General features: G+C 45.0%; 1 protein-coding gene across 4 annotated transcripts in view; it reads left to right on the top strand.

Moving 5' to 3' along the window:
• Nucleotides 1–20581, top strand: part of CACNA1H (calcium voltage-gated channel subunit alpha1 H) — a 194335-nt gene that overhangs the window by 127128 nt on the left and 46626 nt on the right. For all 4 annotated transcript variants that reach the window (XM_085513923.1, XM_085513921.1, XM_085513922.1 and 1 more), the window contains exons 11-13: nt 17090–17241; nt 18272–18457; nt 19145–19262. In XM_085513923.1, the coding sequence (XP_085370049.1) occupies nt 17090–17241; nt 18272–18457; nt 19145–19262 (456 nt within the window). The remainder of the gene's footprint in view (nt 1–17089; nt 17242–18271; nt 18458–19144; nt 19263–20581) is intronic.

The following is a 20581-nucleotide window of genomic DNA, read 5'->3' as shown; positions in this document are numbered from 1 at the left end:
ATAGTGCTGTAGGCACATTTTTTCCCACCACCAATGGCTCAGTTCCTTCCCCTCTCTTACACCATTAATTGCTGTGTGTGGTGAGGGATTGCCCGTACAAATGGCATCCGCTCCCTGCTGAGATGACTCCTTAAGCAGGTGACAGTAACATGCTTCCCAGCATAAACAGTTGCATGGAAGCTGGTGCTTTGCTCAGTGCCAGTAATGGGCCTGCAGCACGTGGCTGCAGCATGCCGGACCCTCCAGCTGCTGTTCTTCCATCTGGGTCATGCAGTGAATCAGCTGAGCCATCCCTGGTGCCTTCTGTGGCTGAGGCCGTTCAGCTCCCATGCTTCACAGGCACGCATGATGGCAACGGGTGGTTATATATAGAATGTAGACGGATTGTTTGCATTTCAACTGGCAGGTAAAATAAACCATGTGTAATATAGTCTCAAGAATGAAAGCAGAGTGCATTTGCCAGCTGCATTTCATCACAAAAAATGTGTGTAAATCACAGCCCCGGGCAGCCAGTTTCAAATGCTGTACTGACAATGGCTCTAATGTGCTCCAAGGCTGGGAGGTTTGATACAGCTGGACAGCGGGGCATCTGCTTGCTGCAAAGGGAAACTGTGATGAGAGAGAGCCTGTAATGAAGAAGGTGGCTTTCACAAGCAATGAATGTGGTGTTGCATTGAGTCTGTTCCTTCCTGCTGGCCATCAGTGAGTGCCACCTTTTAGCAGATTAGGAGAGGAGCACACCCTGCAGTGTCAGGAAGCAGGGAGCTTGTCCTGGGAGCTCTGCTGTTCCGCAGAAACACCCCCTCTCCCATTAGCTGAGGCTGTCTTCTTGTTCCCTGGCACCTCCCCAACCTGTCTGCATCTATCTTTGCTTTTCTTGGATTTTTCTGCTTCCAAAAAACGAGGATGGTGTTTTGTTCTGCGTACATCACCCCACCACGTGAGATTCTCAGCTTGCTGGATGTTATTACAACTAATAACAATACTGGGAATAGGAACAGAGTGCTGTGCCTCTTTCAGCACTAGTATTTATGCCTGAAGGTTGCAGGTAGATGCTGCAAAAGCAAGTTTACATTCCAGATTCATACCAGAAGCAATAGAAGCATAGCATGAGGAGATGTGGATCATAACACAGGGAGATATGCAGAGAAGAGAGTGGGTGGGGTGGTGCAAGATAATGCTGGTCCAAGGGCTAACAGTGCATATAGAGTGGTGGTTCCCAACTGTCGGCTGGCAAAAGAAATATTCATGTTTAATATCTTTGTGCCTTGCCAACCACTCCCTATGGATGAGTTCTTTCTACAGAGATTTGGACTTGAAAATATGTTTAACTGGTAGAATATCAGGGAGTTATAGAGAAGACAGTCATGGCGCACCTAAGAGCAAAGTGGGATTACTGTTTGGATAGTGCATATGGGGTGATGACAATGTAGTCTGTGAGTTGCCCATGTTCTCAGTGCTGAGGATTTGCAGGCAGAGGATTCAGGATGCCCGGGTAGCAGTCTGGCTAAATCCTTTCACCAGAGCAGAAGAATCACTGCAAGGAAATAAGCAGGTATGTTTACTGCTGCTGTCAACCTGAGTCATGGCTTTTCCTCAGGTTTTAACCAAGACTCACCAGCTAGGACAGTGAGATTATCCAGAATTATGAATGAAGCTTTAAACATCTCCTTGAAACCTCCTTCAGAATCTTTTGTCACAAGATCAGGATGTTTTGATTATAACTGAACTGGAGAGGTGGGGGGAGAGAGCTGCATCTGAAAGGAGTGAGACTTACTCAAAAACGAAGGAGATTTGGCATGCCTGCATGCATTCTTTTCAAGCTCTATTTTTGTTTGCTCTGTCTGGTTTACAGCCTTAAAGACAGCCTGAGTCCCAATTTGGGAAAAACACTCTGTGCATAGGCCTTGTTGCAGAAAAGCTTCCGAGACCCCTAATATGCCATGGAAAAGCACAGGGGCAGGAAGACCCCATGGCCTCTCCCCTGGTGAAGGCATTTCTCTGTTGTCAGATATCTGATGCTTTTACAAATGAAAGCCTTCACTCTTCCTATCCTGTCCCATGTACAGATGAATCCAAAACTTCTTACCATAGTCCCGCAGGAGAAAGCAGCAGAAGGAAAAGTCTTTTATTTAGTTTCTGTACTCCAAAGGGAATTGAGCTTGCTGCAGACAGACGGATCCTGTAGTTCTTTGGCTCTCGGCATGACTATACATGGACTTGTCTGTGCTTTAAAATTAGTTTGGTTTGAGGTGGTTTGTGAAGCGTGAGTGTGTTGATGGCTTCTAGCAGCTCTACCTGTGGAGCCTTAGGACAGTGCTCACATTTCTCACTTAGCTCTCTGGGTAAAACAGAACTCACAGCAGTGCTGTACATGTTCCCTGTGGTAGATGGTTTGGCTCTCCACATTGGGAGGGCTTGTTCATAGGGTGATAAATGCTATTCTGATGGTGGAGTGTGTACACCTGGAGTCCCCATCTGCCCCTAGGCAGAAACTTCACAGCTCCAACCTGCCCCAAATCCCATCAGTAAGAAATAAATTAAACCACAGGGAGCTGCTCAACATGGGAGAGAATGAGACTTTTCCTTTTGTTTGTGAAGGGCTTGGAGCTGTCAACTGTGTTAGCTAGCATTGTTTGTCTCTGGTCACTGCTTCTTGGGTGTGCAAACAGTGTCAAGTCATTCGTGCAAATGATTTTCAGCCTGAGAGTCAGAAAGCAGTCTGTGTTGCTGAGCAATTATCTTCTTGTGGATGATCTATGTTATGGGGACCATATTTCTCTCTTATGCTAAGGTCTCTTTTAACCTGCTAAAATAAGAGATCAGAATCTTGGATATCTTTAAACAGAACCAGTGGTGTGGTGTGCTGGTACCTGGCAGGTACCAGCTGATACATGTGCCAAAGTAGAAGGAGCAGAGCATGGAAGTAGAGGAGGATTAAATCCCAGAAATCCTGGTTTGTGCTGAGGACTGGAAGCTTCAAACACCTCTAAGATCCCTAGAGGTGAGAGTGGGGGATGCTCAACACCACAACACTTTGCAAAGATACCAAAGATACACTCCTGCCTCTCATTCCTTCCCTCTCTTCTTTCCTTAGCTCTGTCCCCTGTGCCATTGGGGTTTCCCAAGGTTCAGGCTGGAATTCTCATTTTTGTATCCCTTCCTTCCAGCTGCCAGACTTCCAGCGTATGCAGGTGCCCACCAAAGTAGCTGGAATCCCTCCCATGCTGTAGAGTAGGTGACTGAGGACTTATGTGCCTCTGTCTTTCTCATGTACATTCTCTCTCTGCTTCTGAGACTGTTTAACCTGTAAGTGAGTGATGGGCAGTCAGGCTGAGACCAACAGACAGATCCTGACCCTGCAGCTAACGGTGGAGCAGATGCTTCCCACCCAAGCCTGAATAATTCCTTTTGTGTTTCAGAAATGATTTAATGCTATAGACTCCCTCTCATTCCTTTTCCCCCTTGATAGTCGCTGTGTAATAGCAGAGGTGTTCATACATATTTGATCTTTTAACTATAGCATGAAATCTGCATGCCATATTTATTGTTGCAGCTGTCACTTCTCTGAAAACATTCAGTTAAAATGAAGGTTAACAAGCTTGGGCTCTTGGGAAAGCATGTAAAACATCACAGCAGAGGACCTTGTGTCATCACAGTGAAGTGAAGAACTGATACTTTCTAAGTTGCTCCAGTCTGGGGTTATTTGTCATCATCTGAAATGATGAATGCTTTTCTAATTGTATGTCCGTATTTGAAATTCTCAAATAGCTTTTGGCCTTTGCTTAAACAGCTCTTTGGGTGCATTAAGTATAGTGCAGTTGGTATGGAAGGTCTTGTCAGAGCCATTAGGCTCATGGCTGTGTCTCTGTAGGGTCTCTGTTTAGGTTCAGCATGGCTCAAGGCAGTTCTCAATATGAGAAGTGACCTTTCAGCCATGCTGTGGGCATCTCTGTGTCCCACTGTACTTGGGGAAAGCAGAGCAGAGCCAAGCTGGGCCCTGGCACGAGCGTTGAGGCAGCTGGGCATCAGTGCAGGCCAAGCACCGATCCAATGGGACCATGCAGATGGGACAGAGTGGGATGAGCTGGGAAAGCTCCATCTAATGATGCAAACGGAGAAGCTGTCGAGATTGATTGGGCCGGGGTGTGGGAGAGTTCAGACATATTTCTAGTAATCACATCCTTCCTGTTGTGTGTTGTTTTTGTTTTTGAGACTCTAAAATAGATTGTGTAGGAAGTTGCAAGATTTGGACTCCTCTGCCCAGTTTTGCAGATTAAGATAGGAGATAGAGCTGCTCTGAGAGGCAGCCAAATGCAGCTTCAGTGCGCTTCTGAGAAACCTCTTAATGCACAGGGATTGCTTCTGCCTTGCAAATGCTCACGTCCCTCCCTCTCCCTATCACGTCCACACACCATAAGGAAATTGGGCAGCCTGTCCTCCCCTGTATGAATGCCCCATCACCTGCAGTTAATTAAACTGTGCGTTGCTGAGTGCAGGGTGTCAGTTTGGTTAACAAAGCAGTGACTTACCCCATTAACAGCAGCTCTGTGTAAGCAGTCGCATTCTGGGTCTCTTAATTCCCTGTTCTCCCTCCTCTCACCCCACGTTTCCACGCACCCGTAGTTTTTGCTGTGCCAAATGCAGCACCCAGAAGGTGCCGTTCTATTTTTTTTAGCATCTCCATAGAAACCACTTTGGAGTTGCAAAGTTCAGGGCTTGAACAAATTTGAAAAGATTTACTGTAGTGATTGGGGTTGATCTGGTTTCAGACTGCCGGTCGCCAGGAAGAAGTGTGTGTTACAGCGATAAAGTTGGGAAAGGAACACAGTGGAAGTACTCAAAGGTAGAGATGCAACAATCTTCTGTTATATCAGCCCAGGCTGAAGCTTTTGTGATAGCAGGAGGTTTATCTGGAGGTTGTTTGGAGAGAGACACACCTGTTTTTTTCGTCTGACACTAAAATATAGATGAACATCTTGCCGAGGAGGATACCTATCTAGGTGTGAAGCTGTCTCTTTATGTGCAGGCTCCCTCCTTCACCCTGTTAACACCACCGCCTCTCAGTTTGACCCATCTTAAAAGGTTTAAATGCATATAGATTGGCGTACTTCTAAGTCCTGAGCCTCCTCTGCTTTCTTCCTGTTACAGCTTTCAGATGGAGCACTGCTCAGAGCAGCCAGGATTGGGCATAGGGTTGGTTTGCTATCAGCAAAGGATGCTCTGTGCTGTGCTATGGAGATGCTGGTGCAGAGGGCACATTTCTGTGGTAATTTGGGCCTCTGTCCCTGGCACAGCAAGCCACAGCAACTTTTAAATAGGGATGAGCTCAGAAATGAAGGAAACATCATCAGACAGCAAAGGAGGAAGCCTCTTGCTGTGCTTGGGTGTCCAAGGGTCATGGTGGTTTCACAGTGCCCATCCAGGCCCACGGTCACCAAGGCAATAGCTCATTGCCATGGAAACACTCATCGCCTTCTCAAGCGAGAGCATTTGAGCGAGTCCCGATGTTTAGCAAATAAGTGCTTGAGAACCACTGTGTATCCCATCCCTTGATACTTTAGGGGCTGAGAAATAAAGTAATATGACAGCTTTTGCCACAGTCTGTCTGGTTTGGAAACCCACGAGGAGGATTCCCACTGGGGCTGAACCTTTGCAAGCTGAGTTGCTTTCTCCAGGGCTCACCATCTGCGTGTGGCTGGCTTAGCCTTGCTAGTTTATTAAAGCCACTACACTGGAGATTGCATCTCAATTCCCTTTCACTCCCACTCTCTTTGAGTAAAATCTTGTGTTACCTGTTCCATTTGGGAACCGATGTTTCTCTGTGGAAGATAGGGATGGGTTTGGCTTTTTCCTGGTGCTGCCTTACAGCAGGGGATGCCTGGCCCTGCTCCCAGGGCAGGGAGTGGATCGAAGCCCCATGCAGCAGGGCAGAGCTGGAAGAAGGGCCCATCAGCCTGGCCCTCTCTGCCAGAGGAACATTATTCCTGCAGCCAGAGCCATGGCAGGGGTGTGAAATGCTGCCAGGAGGAAAACTCAAGTGTGACACGTGTGAAGGCTGCAAATTAAATACATTTTTTCACTCTGTCTGCTCCTTCTGACAGATTTCCCCCCTGGTGAGTGCACGGTGATGGGAGAGCGGGGCGGTAATGCCACGTGCTTTGTTCAGGTCCTGGGCACAGCAGGCTGTGGGTGGTGGTGCAAGGCAGCACAAAGGACTGCAGGGTCTGTGCAGGGCACAAGGGCCAACTGTGGCATCTTCCATAGGGAAACTGCCTCAAGCTGGTAAATCAGAAGGCTTGTGCTGCTTCTTTTACCTTTGCTTTCCTCTGCTGCACAGCTCCACTTGAAACGACAGCAGCACTTAATTGCATCGCTTTGGCGTTCATGACATCAGTGCTGATGATTTGAGAGGTGTTGTTATTGTTGCCATTAGCAGTGTAATTAGTGTTAGGATGACAGTCCCCTTTGCCCAGTGCACCAGGGCTGAACTAACAGCTTCCAAAACCAAATGCATCCACTGCAGCAGCCTGGGGAGAGAGTCCCTGCTCTCGGGTGTTCAGCAGCCCTACATCTCTGGCAGCTTGGCACAGCAGCCTCGTAATACTTACAATAACTTGAATTAGCACTTCTGTTATTAGGGCTGAAATAATTGTTATTTCTCTGTCTTAATAGGTATTTTATTTCATTACATCCAATAAGCAAATACAGTCTGGCTTTATACCCTCCCATCTTTGCCTTTTCTTTTTGATCATTGTGGATGGTTTTAATTGCCACTTTAGTGTGATGCTCATGGCTAAGGAGAATGTATCAATAATTCACTTGCAAGAACAGTGTGGCAGATCTGAAGTTCCCATCTGCCTGCTTTGGCTGCAGGCTAGAGCACCCTGGGCTGCTTGCAGCATTGTGTTCTCAGGGACAAATACAAGCTTGTAACAATTGTCTGAGTTGCTTTAGGCTTGCTAGAGGGGAAGAAAGGAGGATTTTCCTTGAATTTGTTTTGCTGGCTCCCAGTGTATGTCTTTGATTCAGAGAAGAGTTGCTGCCTGTATTACAGATGTGAATTTGCAGATAATCGTTTCAATGCTGATGAAGCTTTTGAATCTCAAACAGCTCATGAGTGTTTCTGGAAGCTGCAGAAAAACTCCTTCAAATCTGAGTTTGTACCAAACACAGTCTTGTCTGGAGAACGAAAGAGCTGGAGGTTCCCACAACTCTGTTGTCCCCAGCAGAAATCCCTGAGAACTGAACTTTGTCAGTTTACAAATACAGCAGTAAGATGTAGCTACCCACAATAGCAGTGGCCTGGATCTAATAACCCAAGAAATCTTTTTCAACCAGCATCACAAAAATCACAGCAAATAGAGCTCAGCTCACCCAGTTCATCTTCTTGCTCTAAGGCAAGTTCCATTCTTTATATATGAAGATCATAAGTCATTTCATATCTTTTAGAACAACTGCATTAAGTGGATGTCCTTGGCTAAAGAAAGTCTCTGCACAGGAACTACCTGTGCTCCGGTGTCTGATCCTTGTTGAGGATCATGTGAAAAAGTAGACAGTTAGAAAGCTGAGAGTTGTTAGGAAAAGAACTTGGGAGTCCTGACAATTGGCATCTTGTTGTAGACACTAAACCTGCCCCTGATGGCCCAAAAATCAAGGCTCAGGTGGATGATCCCTGTGGGAATTGTACCACCAAATCTTCTCCTGATGTCCACCCAACATTTCTGTTTTCTTCTACATGAAGGTCCTTGAACCTCTGTAGGAAAGCTCTCCTAATCATCTCTTCTTTCTATACCCAGCACTCAGAGTTCAATTACAGCAGATTGCTCAAACTCTTCTGGAGAACTATCCTCTCCTTGGACTTATTTCCCCATCAGCCCACTTCAGTTTCTGCTCCTTGGGCTTAATAGTTGACTAAGTCAAGGTCTTTGTCAGCTGTAGACTAAACATACTCCCCATCCTGTTCTTCCTATCAGCACCCTCTGGTGTGTTTTCTTGATGCTCCACATCTCCTAATACCAATACGCAGCCCGCAAATGACGAATGCACATTATTCAAAGGGGCACTCTATAAAGGTCTGTTAGCAGGGGATGAATAATGTCTTGACAAAATAGATTTAAGTGTCCCCTTCTGAATCATCTTGGCAGTAATAGAGAGAGTGTGTCCATTTTTTGATTAAATATTTCCAGTGCCATTAGCTTGGGTGAAGTAAACAATTTCTATTGAGTTTGTCTGCTAATGACAACCCACAGGCTTTTGATCTGTCTGTTATCAGGGAGCGAGCCTGTTGCTTAGATGTGGGAGAAGATCATATAAGCAATGCTAAAGGTGCCTCTTGCAGGACAATCAAATTGTTTGGGTAGGTTTTAAATTCTCTTCATGCATCTGCCACCTTTAGTGGCCACAGTCAGAGCCTCCTCTGATGGACAGTAAGCACAGACACTTTGTGCACAGTCAAAAATAGGCAGTTGTAGTTTGTCTGTGAGATTTTGGCAAATGAAATCAACCTTGATTTTTTGTGCAGGCTCCTTTGTGTCCATTTGTACCTCAGAGCAGTTGTAGCATATTCTTTGTGTCTATCCTTTGATAGCACGTCTCACAATACCGTGTGCTTTGTCTTAAATTCTCTACCTCCTGAAATCCTCCAACTCAGTTTACATCCAAAAGGGAACTGTAAGCTCAAGCTCTTCTTTCTGGTTAATGGTTTGCAATGCAAGGTGTTCTCAGCCCAAGTATAAAGTAAAAGAAATCATATTCTATGATGCATAATCCGTCAATAATGTATGATTTGTGAAGCTGATTTGGGGCATTAGGCTGATGATTTTTGAACACTTGTTGTTGACTTCAGCGCACAGAGCGGTCAGGACCAAAGAGCTTTGGGACAGACAAGAACTGTGTGAATGCAGTTCATTGTGTGAATATGTAATTTCTTTATGGTGAGAGATTAGCCAAGTATATTGGACGAGAGTCAACACAGGACTTGCAAAGAGATGTCGTGCCTCGCAGATCCGCCGATTCTTTGAAGGACTCCACCAGCATATGGATGAGAATGATTCAGTCTGTATAATTTCCTTGGAGTTTTGCCAGCCACTCTTAAAGGAATGAAGCCGAAGTGGGATGGATGGCATCCTGCTTGCAGAGAGAAGCCTGCTGATATTTAACAGCTGCTTGCGAGAGGAAAGAATGGGTAGAAGTAACAGGTCCTCTACTGAAATGCCAGGAGGTCACTAGGGGTGTTTTCTGATGTACTGGGGTAGGTGCAGCCCTGCTGCTTCATTTGCACCCAGCACTGTAGGAGCAACTGGGCATTTGTCATCCTCAACTCAGGCATATTTGCTTTTTTTCCTCCTATTTCAATGAAACTAATCGGTCTATTAGTACTGACAGGCAGCCAGTTCACAGTCTGTGCTATGGGCTCTGTCCTCAGATGGGCTGTTACTGTGCCTAGTGTATGGCTGCAGGCTTTCATCCTTGGTTGTTGTCTGGAGAGCTGACTCCTTCCTCCTGAGACTTCTCCTTTAATGACTAAACCTGAGCACTTCGGGCCTTGTTTGCGGGGTTATTCATTTATTCTTTTTTATTTCATTTCAAGTCTTATTTTTTCAGCCATCTGTCGGGCCAAGTGATCCTCCATCAAGATATAATCTGGCTGATTGACCTACTTTTCAAGAATAGTAGCTGTAGTTCTATGTGCTACTGCTGGTAGTGATTCAGATTGCCCAGGTCCTTTCCTCCCGAGGGTGGAGAAGGCAGCAATTGATCTAATCCAGCTTGGCATTTATGCCACTTGAAATGAAATTGCATTTTGCTGAATGAAACTGAGAAATGGGGAAGTAATACAGCAAATATGTTGTGCCATGTGGGACCTTCTGCCTTGGAAGTTTCCTAAGGAAGCTACAAAGATGAGCTGATTATCCCTCAGTGCTAACTCCCTGACCAATAGCTTTTGTTACAAGAGTGAATGTGAAGGCTTTCTACAGTAGCCCCGGGTTGTATATAACTTTGGTGTGTGTATGGTCATTGCTGAATAACTTTAATGGCTTTCTTTATTTTTTTTTCCCCCTTTTTCTTTTTTTGCATGCTGGATTACATCAGTCTTGCTCAGCTTCCTCCTGTCCTCCACTGATGCTTTGTTTGCAGCTCCAAAAGGGAGCAGTGCATTTTGCATTTGCTTGACCATATGCAGTTAGGTAAGAAATTATTAGCAGTGACTTTCATCCACAGAGCAGAGAGGTAAAAGCAGTTCCACAGAGCATTAGGAGATCAAGTAGGTCAATTGAAAGGAAGAAAAATTACCATCAGCTACCTTCAATTAAACTGTTATCGCTCCACATGAAGGATCCCATTTAGAGGAGAGCATAAAACCTGAGAGTAGATGTGAGTAAGAGAAAAAAATTGCCATTTATAATTGCAAAGCCAGAAAGAGAACATTCATCAGTACACATAAGGAACAATATCTCTAATTCTCTTTGCCTCCTTATAAATTGGGCGCCCTTGGAAATCTCTCAGCCATACATTTTTCTTTCATCGGAGAGCACAAGCTTGTCAAAGAGATGATAACCCCATCTGTTAACCCCAACCCTGGTTGGCTGTCCAGTGCAGGGCAGAAGGCACCTCAGAATAGCAGACATCTTGATGGCCAGGGCAGGCATCTAGGAGCTGGGGCATCCTGGTTCAAGTCTCCTATCTCTTTCTAAGGCCAGAGAGCATAAATAACTTTTATCTGCAGTTGTACACATGGAAAAGCACTATTGAAGCAATATTTGCTAGTAACCGAAGCCATAGCATATGAAGGCAAGGCAATTTCTGTTGTCTGTGCTTTAGTCTAGATCAGCTAAACTAGTCTGAGGTTGATAGTAATGCAGTGAGAGTCCTAGGAGTCAATAACCTACATCTGGACAGTTTATAAAAGAAATATTTTACAGTGCAGTAACTCAAAGGGCCTATGTTTTAAGGTCAAATTAAGGGCAAGGAATGAAGAGGAGAAAAGAAGCCGAGTCTTAAATAGCTTTTCTCTTTTTTTTCTCCTTCCTTTCCCTTTTTCTTTCCCTTTTCCTCTTCTCTTTTCCCTTCTCTTCTCTTATCTTTTTTTCTCTTATATCTTTATTTTTCTTTTATTTTCTTTTCACCATAGAAATATCAGTATTTCCACTTTGGTCTTTGACAAGTGAAAAAAGAAATAATAGGGAGAAAAGGTTAAAACATAGCCTTCACATTCACTGGCAGCTTTCTGAGATGTCACTTACGTTCCCTGACAGCTCTTTGCTTCAGCTGTGAGCTTCTGGCTCTTCAAACTCCCTCCAAGAGGGCCTTTTCCCAAATTGTTGTTGTTGTTGCTAGAATGAAATAGCTGTAAAGAATGAAATAGCTGCAAAGAAAAACGAGCACACAGCTGGCAGAGTTTAGGGCAACCCTGTCACTTCTGCTGCAGTCTGAGTCCCTACAGTTACCCTCCCTCACCCATATCTGGTGTTAGTTGTTACTGCATTTCTGTAGTACACGCTTGTATCTCACCACAGGCGCATGAAGCATCTCCTGCATCTCAACCCAGCATGTTAAACCCAGCCTCCAGCAACATCACACAGTGTTTTACCCAACACCTCACTCTAGGTGTGTATGGGGGCATGCAGCTCCAGGGTTGCAGGCTGGAGCTCACTATGAGGTTCTCCTGTAGCATTAGGCAGATGTTTCCTACATGTTCCAGTTCTATAGAAAAAGTTGGAAGAATATTTTGCAACGTCAAACTCTCTCTAGCACTTACATTGATTTGCTCCCTTCCTGTAGTGCCAGTGCTTCAGACTTGTTTAAACTATTTTCTGCCATTTTTTTTACCACTATTTCTTATTTTAAAACCCAAATAAACAAACAAACAAAAACTCCTAATTCTTCCCACTTTAATCTGTCCCAGAAAACTGGCTTTCATCTTGCAATTGCTTTCATAGTGGCATGTAAACCATACAAATGTAATATGGAGCCCAGAAATCCATCAGTTAAACAGATTAGTTCTGTAGGAGGCTGTGTAGCTTCAGTGAGTAAAGCAGGCAGGCTTTAATCTCACCCATAGAGGAAAAGCTGGCTCAAGTGTAGCTCTGTTGTGTGCAGTCGGTGTGATGCAGAGGGGTGGAAGCTCAGAGGGTTGTGGTCATGGTGCCCTTTGGGAGGCAGTGCTGGGGCTTGAGGTGAGGCTACAGAGGAGAGTGTCACTACATTGGGGGTTCTTTGCATGGATTTTGTGGGATTCTCATCTTTTTGCAGCTGGTAACATTGTGACAGAGGCTGCAGGTGTCCTGATATGCTTTTACAACCTGTAGGCATACTGAAACTAAAGATGCTTAATGCTTGGATTATCCAGGATTGTAGTAATTGCCATGATTTGGGTTTATTAATGCAAAGAGTTGTGTGGTTTGGACTTTCCTTCCCTTTACCTCATTGTAATTAGCCTGAATGTCCCTCTCCCCTGCTCCTTCCCTTTCTCTTGCATCCTCTTCAGGTATTAATTGTGAAATGAAGGCGATGCCAGAGCTCAGAGGCAGGTAAAGTCATTGTAATGGATTAGCTGGTAATTGGAAAATGACAGCCCTTGAAAATAGTGTGAAGAGAGAAAATGCAGAGTGTCCGGAAGCAGAGTGTAAACTGATGGTTCATTATGTCTCCTCTTCCTGGTCAGAGTCTCTGCAGACTGAGCTTAAAAGTATAAAGCAGAAAAGCCAACATAAACAAGTGCTCAGAATCCCATTGACAGCTTTCGGCTCAGGACTAGAGAAAAAAACAACACAAGTGCAAAGGATGTTTATGAGACTAAATGTTCTGGATTTGTTTACCGCTCCTCTGCGGCTCTGCCAGCCTCTGCTCTGCCTGTTCAGGAGGAGCCAAACGACTGCTTTGGACTTGAGGGGGATTGCTGAAGCAAAGCACATCCTTTCCTCTAGAAATATCCTTCCCTGTTCATTCAGCAGGAGGGACCAGGTGTCTAACAGCTCTTTTCTCCGGTGTGATGCAGGCATGATTATTTATTCTCAGTATCAGAGCAAAAAGGTTCCCAGCCAAAGCACAGGGCCAACCTGCTGGGGATTGAGCCCAAGCTATGTAAAATAGGTCTTTGTGGATGCAGGAATCAAGAGGGGGTAGGTAGAAGATTGGCAAAAGGATGAAGAAAAGCACAAGGAGATAAAGTGGTGTGCTTGAAGAACTGCAGTAATTCAGCTGCACTAAGAGAAATCTCGGGCTGCAGAGTCTTACTCTTGGTCTTCATCCTCCCTTTGTAGGCGTCATCAATAATTTGACCATTATGGGTTTCTCTTTTATTGATTTTTCTCCTGATTCCAGGAAGGCTTTAGGTTTGCGCTGCATCTTACTAAAACCAGAAATATCAGGTTCTCAAAAGGAGACCATCCTTCTGAGGTTTTCAGACCCAAACTATTTAGAAAAGGATTTTTTGTCTGTTTATCTGAACTCAGAATGAACTGCTGAAACGATTGAGGTTTGTCCCTAATAAAAACATGGCTTTGAATCACTGCAACATTCTGCAGCGTGAGTATGGCCTAAAAGTGTGCAGAGGTGGTTGTGCTTTCCTGGGACGTGTTTTGCTTGGTGTCAAGGCTGTTGTTTTAAACTTACATTAAAGGATGCTGAAGTCTTGCAAATTGATCCCATGATGGGGTGCTTACTCCTGAAGCTAAATAGGATTAATCTGAAATCTGTGAGATTCATGTTTGAATATGGACCTTTTACAGACATTACCTGGGACCTGATCTGGTGGAAATGCATGTGGGTTAGCCATTCTTTGTGCTCATTTCTGCTGTCTCCAGCATGACAGCTCCCATCTCTCTCTGAGCTGCACTGTGGTCTCTCATGCCCAAGGGACAGCTGTACCCACCGTGTCCTGCATTGCATCCATTGTGGTGGTTCCTGGGTGTTTTGTGGCATAACACTGTGTTGTTTGGTTGCTGTCTGGCCTGTATTGCTTCTAAAAACTTGAACCACTCTAAAGGTCAAGAATTGCAGCAGCAAAAGATGTAGAGATATCCGGAGCGGATGAGGGGTCACGCGCTCTCACTGTCCTTTGAAAAAGGAACTTCTCACTGATACAGACAGAGCCTTCCAGTGAGGAAGTAGTTGCCTTGTCATTGTTGTTAAGGCAATGAGTAACAAAGCATCTGGTAGAAAGCAAAAAGTGCCTCTTTAGAACTACCCTCTTGGATGTGGATCGTTTTGATGCCAAGCTTTGTTAGCCACTCCTTGCTAGAAAGGAAGGTGCGTTTTGCAGCACGACCACATCTCAAGCAAAAAGTCTGCAATTTCCTTTTCTGAGCAGGTCAAAACAAGACATGATAGCAATTCGAAAGCTTTGTTGCAACTTCATTTTCTTCCGGCCAGGAAGTTTGACAGAAATAATCCTTGCCATGAAAAGTTTTGTTTTCAGCAAATCAACATTTTGTTTTTCCCAGAGAAAAAAAAAAAAGGCTCCTGGAAAAATTCCTGCTCTGGGGTTGGTTTGTATTTGAACAACACAACAGTGTCTCCTAGTGGCTGACTCCAGGGGAATGGCCAAATCCATCTTGGCTTCCAGCTGTCTCTTCCTTGACCCTCCTCGTAGATCTTTGCTCATCAGTACTTGAGGAGAAGTGGGAAATGAATTGCAATCTGCAAACAAACTATTTCATAAGCCATAGAAACACCCACTGCAGGCTGTTTTCTAGGCTCCGGTTGGTGTTGAAAGAAGGTAATTATGTTTGAAGGAGGTATCCCTGGATGTTTGGCTCATCTGCTGTTCAGTTTCCACTCTAATAATACAGAAGCTCAGCCAGCATGAAGGGCCATCCATCCTTGTCACTGCCTAGTGGGTTCTGCATGCAGGTCACTGTGAGACTGCACTCCCACCACCTCACATTCCAGCAGTCCTTGTTGCCAAATGAGTTCTGCCTCACACCGGGTATGACCACTAAAGGATAATGAAGATCTCATCTGAAGCACGATTATTGGCTTTGCAGCATCAGTCTGCTGCCATCACCTTGCCCAGGCTTCCCCCATCATCATTCTTGATCTGCTGGATCAGCTCCTCACCACTGCTATTGATAATCTAGTTTGCATCCTCTCCTTTCCTTTTTTCTCATGCCCTCTCTCACTGCCCATGGCAGATTGCTGCAGCTTTTCTTCTGAACTCAAATACGACGCAAAAGCTGAAGAGTAAACGATAGGGGCACCGAGTTGTCAAAGGAAATTGGCACATCAATTTAAGCAGTTATAGTGGCACATTAACTGGTTGCAATCCCACGCGTACAACAAACCGTGGAATCCTGTAAGGAGACTCGTTCTGCTGCCTGGAGGGCTACAGGAATTTAGCAAGCTATTCTGCTTCTTGTCAAGAGTGCTCTTGCATAACCCCAGCCGGGGATGCCATGGGCATGGTATCCTGTCACCACTGTCACAGTGTGGCTGGCAGAGCCAGCAGGGCTCTATTTTGGGTGCAGTCTCCACTGGGGATCTGGTAAGTTGCCATCTTCAAGCAGTCCTTTTCTTCAGCTGGCTTTTCCAGGATGTTTTGGCATTGTCGGGGGAGAGAATAGCGTGGCAAATGCTTATTGATGGTAGGGAGGGAATCGCTGTTTCTACAGTGAGAGAGGTGTAGGGAGGGACAGCCCAGGGGCCGTGTTGTCCTGGTGCTCCATACAGCTGCCTGGGTCACCCCTTGCTGGAAACTAAAGAATGGAAATTGGACAGTCCTTCCCCTGGTGTCCCTTAGTAATTAGTGTATATGAATTGTAATCATGAGGACTGCAGCTCTTAGTGCTGTTTCTCTTGGATAAATGGTTGAGCAAAAGGCAGCCTATTGCATAAAGTAATTTAGTCTATGAGTGATGGTTCATTAGCAGCCCACAGACTGTCGCTGCCGATAGTAGGGGCTGTGCAGGCTCTTCCTGGTATCAAGTTAACTCTTTCCCCCTCTCTTTCAATTGCCAGAGATTTGCTTTACAGAGCATGGAGTTAAATGTGGTCGTGCCACAGGATTACAGAGGCATTCTCCCTTCAGAGCCACAAATAACGCAGCAACATCCCTAAGAAACTGCCAACTATTAACATAGCGTCTAGTGATGGATGGGGAGTAAAGGAAGTTATTATCAGTCAGGAGATGAGTCAGATATGAAAATAACACCTTTTTCTAGGCAATATTATCACATTGAGGAAATGAAAAAGAGTCATCTTCTTTTACAAAGGAATGGGTCGTGAGCATTAGAAATGCGCACTGCAGAGCTCGGTGCTGTTGGAGCAAACCCCAGCCAGCCTTATGGATGTGTCCCTGCTGTGCCAGGTTCTTGCCATGAATCAGGAGCCCAGGTGCGAGGCAGGCACTGCTGCACCTCCCAGGAAGGGAATTTCTGAGGCCATGTCTGAAATATGAGGTTGTAGCCGAAGGTGATTTGGTGCTGATGATGGAGGAGGGAAATGGAAAAATCAGTGCTTAGTAGGTGTAAGCTGCATGCAGACTTGTTCAATCAGAGAAACCCACTCTGATCCTAGAGGGAATTCTGGCACTCACAGCTCTACTGCTGTCTCTTTAACAAGGTCTGTTGTGAGTTACTGACTAGGACTTCAGAAAGAGAAATCGGCTTGGATTTTTTTTTAGGGGTGATTTCCAAAGGCACTCAAGGGAAATAAAACTATTGATCCTTGCACAGATATTTGTTTTCTTAATACTTTTAAGAGCTATTCATAGGAAAAGTGCTTTGTTTGTATGTGAATAGAGCTATGCTGTGTTGAAAGTACTTCTGCGTGGGATATAGCAGGACCCATAAAGCTCTGCAGTAAAAACAGCGTGAGTGATGCAGTTCTAAATAGAAGACTTAAAAGCCATACTACCTTCGTGGATGTTCTTGTAAGAATGGACAAGCACCCTCCTATGCATAGTTTCTTGGGTCCTTATATTGAGTGCACTTGTTTTGACACTGCTCCAAAAATGGGCTGGGATTCCTTGTTTCCAATAAGACCCTGGGAACTGTGGGAGGGACACAGGAAAACAGAGCGGAACATATCAGCCCATGGCCATTTCCTCTGTGCATCTGTTTGACCGTGTTGCTTTCTTGCCCTGTAGCCAGATGAGCTGACCAATGCCTTGGAGATCAGTAACATCGTCTTCACAAGCATGTTCGCCCTGGAGATGCTCCTGAAACTCCTTGCCTTTGGCCTCTTCGGCTACATCAAGAACCCATACAACATCTTTGACGGGATCATAGTTGTCATCAGGTCACTGCCAGTTCTTTCTCCACTGTGGCTTTTCTGCCAAGGGCTTAGATCAGCTGGGGAGTGGGATGGGAAATTGGAATGACGTGACACGTATTAATCCTGAATTCACTGGCTATCACGGGGTATAATTATGCTGCCCCATTTTAGATTTCTGCCACTAGAAGGGCCATCCAAAGTAAATGGACCTGGCAGATAGAGAGTAAGGTCTATTTACACCACGTGTCTGGCACTGTGGTTCATTTTCCACTGAAATGCAGAACTGCTGGTCCTGGGAAAGGAGTGCTGTGAGTGTCCATATCCCAGCAGTGCACATCTCCAAACTTAACATGCAACTCAGGCCAGAGCAGGGCAAGCAAGAGGGTAAGAGAAGGCAATGTTCTGCTCTCCTCTCCCAAGGCATTACTGTTTTAGCCTACACCGGGGATGGCACAGCGTGCACATGAGAAGGTTGTGCAGCACCTCTCCATGCTGGGATTCGATTTACCAACACTTCGTTGATAATTTGAGACAGAGGAGGTGGGCAGACATACTAAGTGTAAATCAAGATAGTGCTCTTGTCTTCTGCTGGCCCATCCCTTTCATTCAGAGAAGTGAGAAACAGAGAAAAGGCCTAGAACAAAGGCCTAGAACAAAGGCCAGTTGTGGCTTGTTAAATATTAAACGTAAATCAAACCAATCTACCCCCACAAATGTAAATCCCTCTGCATATTAGCTTGGTGCAAAATTGTGATTACTTCTTGTGGCTAGGCTTGTGGCTGTGTGCAGTGACAGCAGGAGATGTGCTGTGTTGTGAATAGCCACAAGCAAGGGAATTAAAGAACCAAGAAACCAGCTATAAAGGACATAGGTTGTGCATGAGCTTGTGGCTCTGCACAGCTGGGAGCAAAAGTGTTTTTCAAAAGCGAGAAAGCAGCAGCAAATAAACTACCCCTTTAGGACTTAAATGGTGTGATATCCTCCAACAAGCCAGCCTGCTTAGGGCTTTCAGTGTACAGGACTGCGGTTTATAGTTCTTCTTGCCTTCCTGCAGCGTCTGGGAGATCATCGGGCAGTCCGATGGCGGTCTTTCCGTGCTCCGCACTTTCCGGCTGCTCCGGGTGCTGAAGTTGGTGCGCTTCATGCCTGCGCTCCGCCGCCAGCTGGTGGTCCTGATGAAGACGATGGACAACGTTGCCACCTTCTGCATGTTGCTTATGCTCTTCATCTTTATCTTCAGGTACCAGAGGCTGCAGTTCTTCTCTTTCCATTAATTGTTCTGCTTGCTTATATAATGCATAGATGAGAATGCAGCACGTTTGCGAGGCTGTCTGCGTGACAGCAGTGCTCACAATAGACTGACAAGCAGACATTCAACAGATGATTTCTTTCCTTGCAGCCTCTGTTTTCTGTTCAAAACTGTAGTTCTGTAGATGAATGAAGAACACAAACAGGCAACAAGAGTAAAACAGTGGCTCTGGAGTTCTTAGGAATCTCCTTTATATGTGTCTCAGCAAGCTGTCAGAAACTGGACTCTACCAGCCTTGTATTTGAGGGGGAGGTTATACAGACTCCGAGGCATTTGTCTGTTTGACCCCATAATGTTCCTTAGGATCCTGTTCTGGATGGATTAGGCAGCTGGCAATGTGGTTTGTCGTTTTCTAGAAACAAGAGATGCCTGATTTGACTTCAATGTAGATAATTATAATGACACACGACACACAAGAGCCAAACAGCAGGATTTGATCGGTGATCATGTGTGTCAGTGATAATGCAGAGCCTGTTTTCCTGAGGGATACCACTGGCATACGGAACACTGGGAGGGGAAAACATGTCCTAAAAAAGTACTGCCACCCTTCCTGCAACCGTATTTGGCACAATAATGTATTTCTCCCATTTATTTCTTTTTTTTTTCCTCCCATTCCAGCATTCTCGGCATGCATCTTTTTGGATGCAAGTTCAGTCTGAAGACTGATACAGGAGATACAGTTCCAGATAGAAAGAATTTTGATTCCTTGCTCTGGGCCATTGTGACAGTATTTCAGGTAAGCTCCAAATCCTGTTGTCTGTAAAAGTCTAAGAAGACTTGAAAATCCACCCTTATCTTCCCTTTATAGAGTAGTTAAGGTCAAGACCCGCAGTCTGCTGTCCATTCTTCTCCTGTTGTGTAGATATCTGTCTCCTCACTTGTCTTCACTGCACACACAGAGAATGCACTTTCTGAACAATTGCATTTAACCAAGAGTAGCAAATGCTGTCACAATTCAGAGCTGGAGTTGCTGGCTCTTTATTATGAGGAAGTCTTTATGCCAAAAGCTGTGTTTCCTCTATGGCCAGGGTCTGTTATATACTTGAAATTACTGGCTATTCCATAATGGAGCAAATAGCTGCTACGTCCAGGACATTCTAAATATAAAGATTAGTCTTTTCTGTTTAAAAGCTCAGTCCTTACAGCCTAAGTGCAGCAAATGGAGCGCAGTGTAAACAGTATTAAGCAAAGTTTCTAAATGCAAGGTGCAAATCAGTCCAGAGCCTTCACTGTGAATGTTGTAACGTATTACAGTTTTTCTTCTTGCAAAGAAGCAAGGTGAAATCAGTTGTAGTCTCAGAGAATTGGTTTGGTTTTGTTCTGTTTTGGTTTTTTTCCAACATAAATACAGACTTCTGCATTTATTCTGACAGTCCCATTGACAAATATAGTTGGTACAGAGCTCAAGGGTTCAACCCTACATCCGATGAAGGTTAACAAGAGACATGGCTTAGCACTACTGACTGCATTCTTACCCCCAGATCTATTCAGGAGGGTTAAAGGCCACTGTAAGCCTGAATTAATGAGCAGCATGCAGCTCTCTTCTGTTTTCCATAGGGCCCTGGATTTCTGAGCTCCAGGGAAGCTAGGAGAGTAGGAGTCCCTGGGGAAGATCCCTTGGAGCAAGACTTTGCAAAGATGCCCGTGTTTTTGCCCAGTTTGTCAGTAGTCTTGCCCAATGGAAACTGTTTTATTTCACTGAGTTTCTTAAGCCACCTCATGTCATTTATTTTGTCATATATCATGTTTCCTGCCCTTGAAAATATACCTTAAAAAGAGCATCTCTAGAGGGGACAACAGCCCTGGCCCCAGGTTTGTTACATATTAGTGGTTATTGAAGGAGGCAGTACCCCCACCAATTAATGGAACTTTTGCTACCATATTTTTTATATTGCTAGTCATCTTTATGGGCAGCAGGACATTAAATCCTCCTGCAGAGAGGGGAGGTTTGGTCAGGGGAGAGCTCTCATGTGCGAAGCTCTGACTAAATGAATGTTTTGCTTTCTGTCTCATGAGACCTGCTCATAATTATGCTTAGAAAAGGTCAGAAGGAGA

Source organism: Coturnix japonica, chromosome 13 (assembly GCF_054131305.1).
Source record: "Coturnix japonica strain WE chromosome 13, WE-NBRP24, whole genome shotgun sequence".
In the NCBI taxonomy this organism is placed as follows: domain Eukaryota; kingdom Metazoa; phylum Chordata; class Aves; order Galliformes; family Phasianidae; genus Coturnix; species Coturnix japonica.
This window is presented reverse-complemented; position numbering and strand designations above follow the sequence as displayed.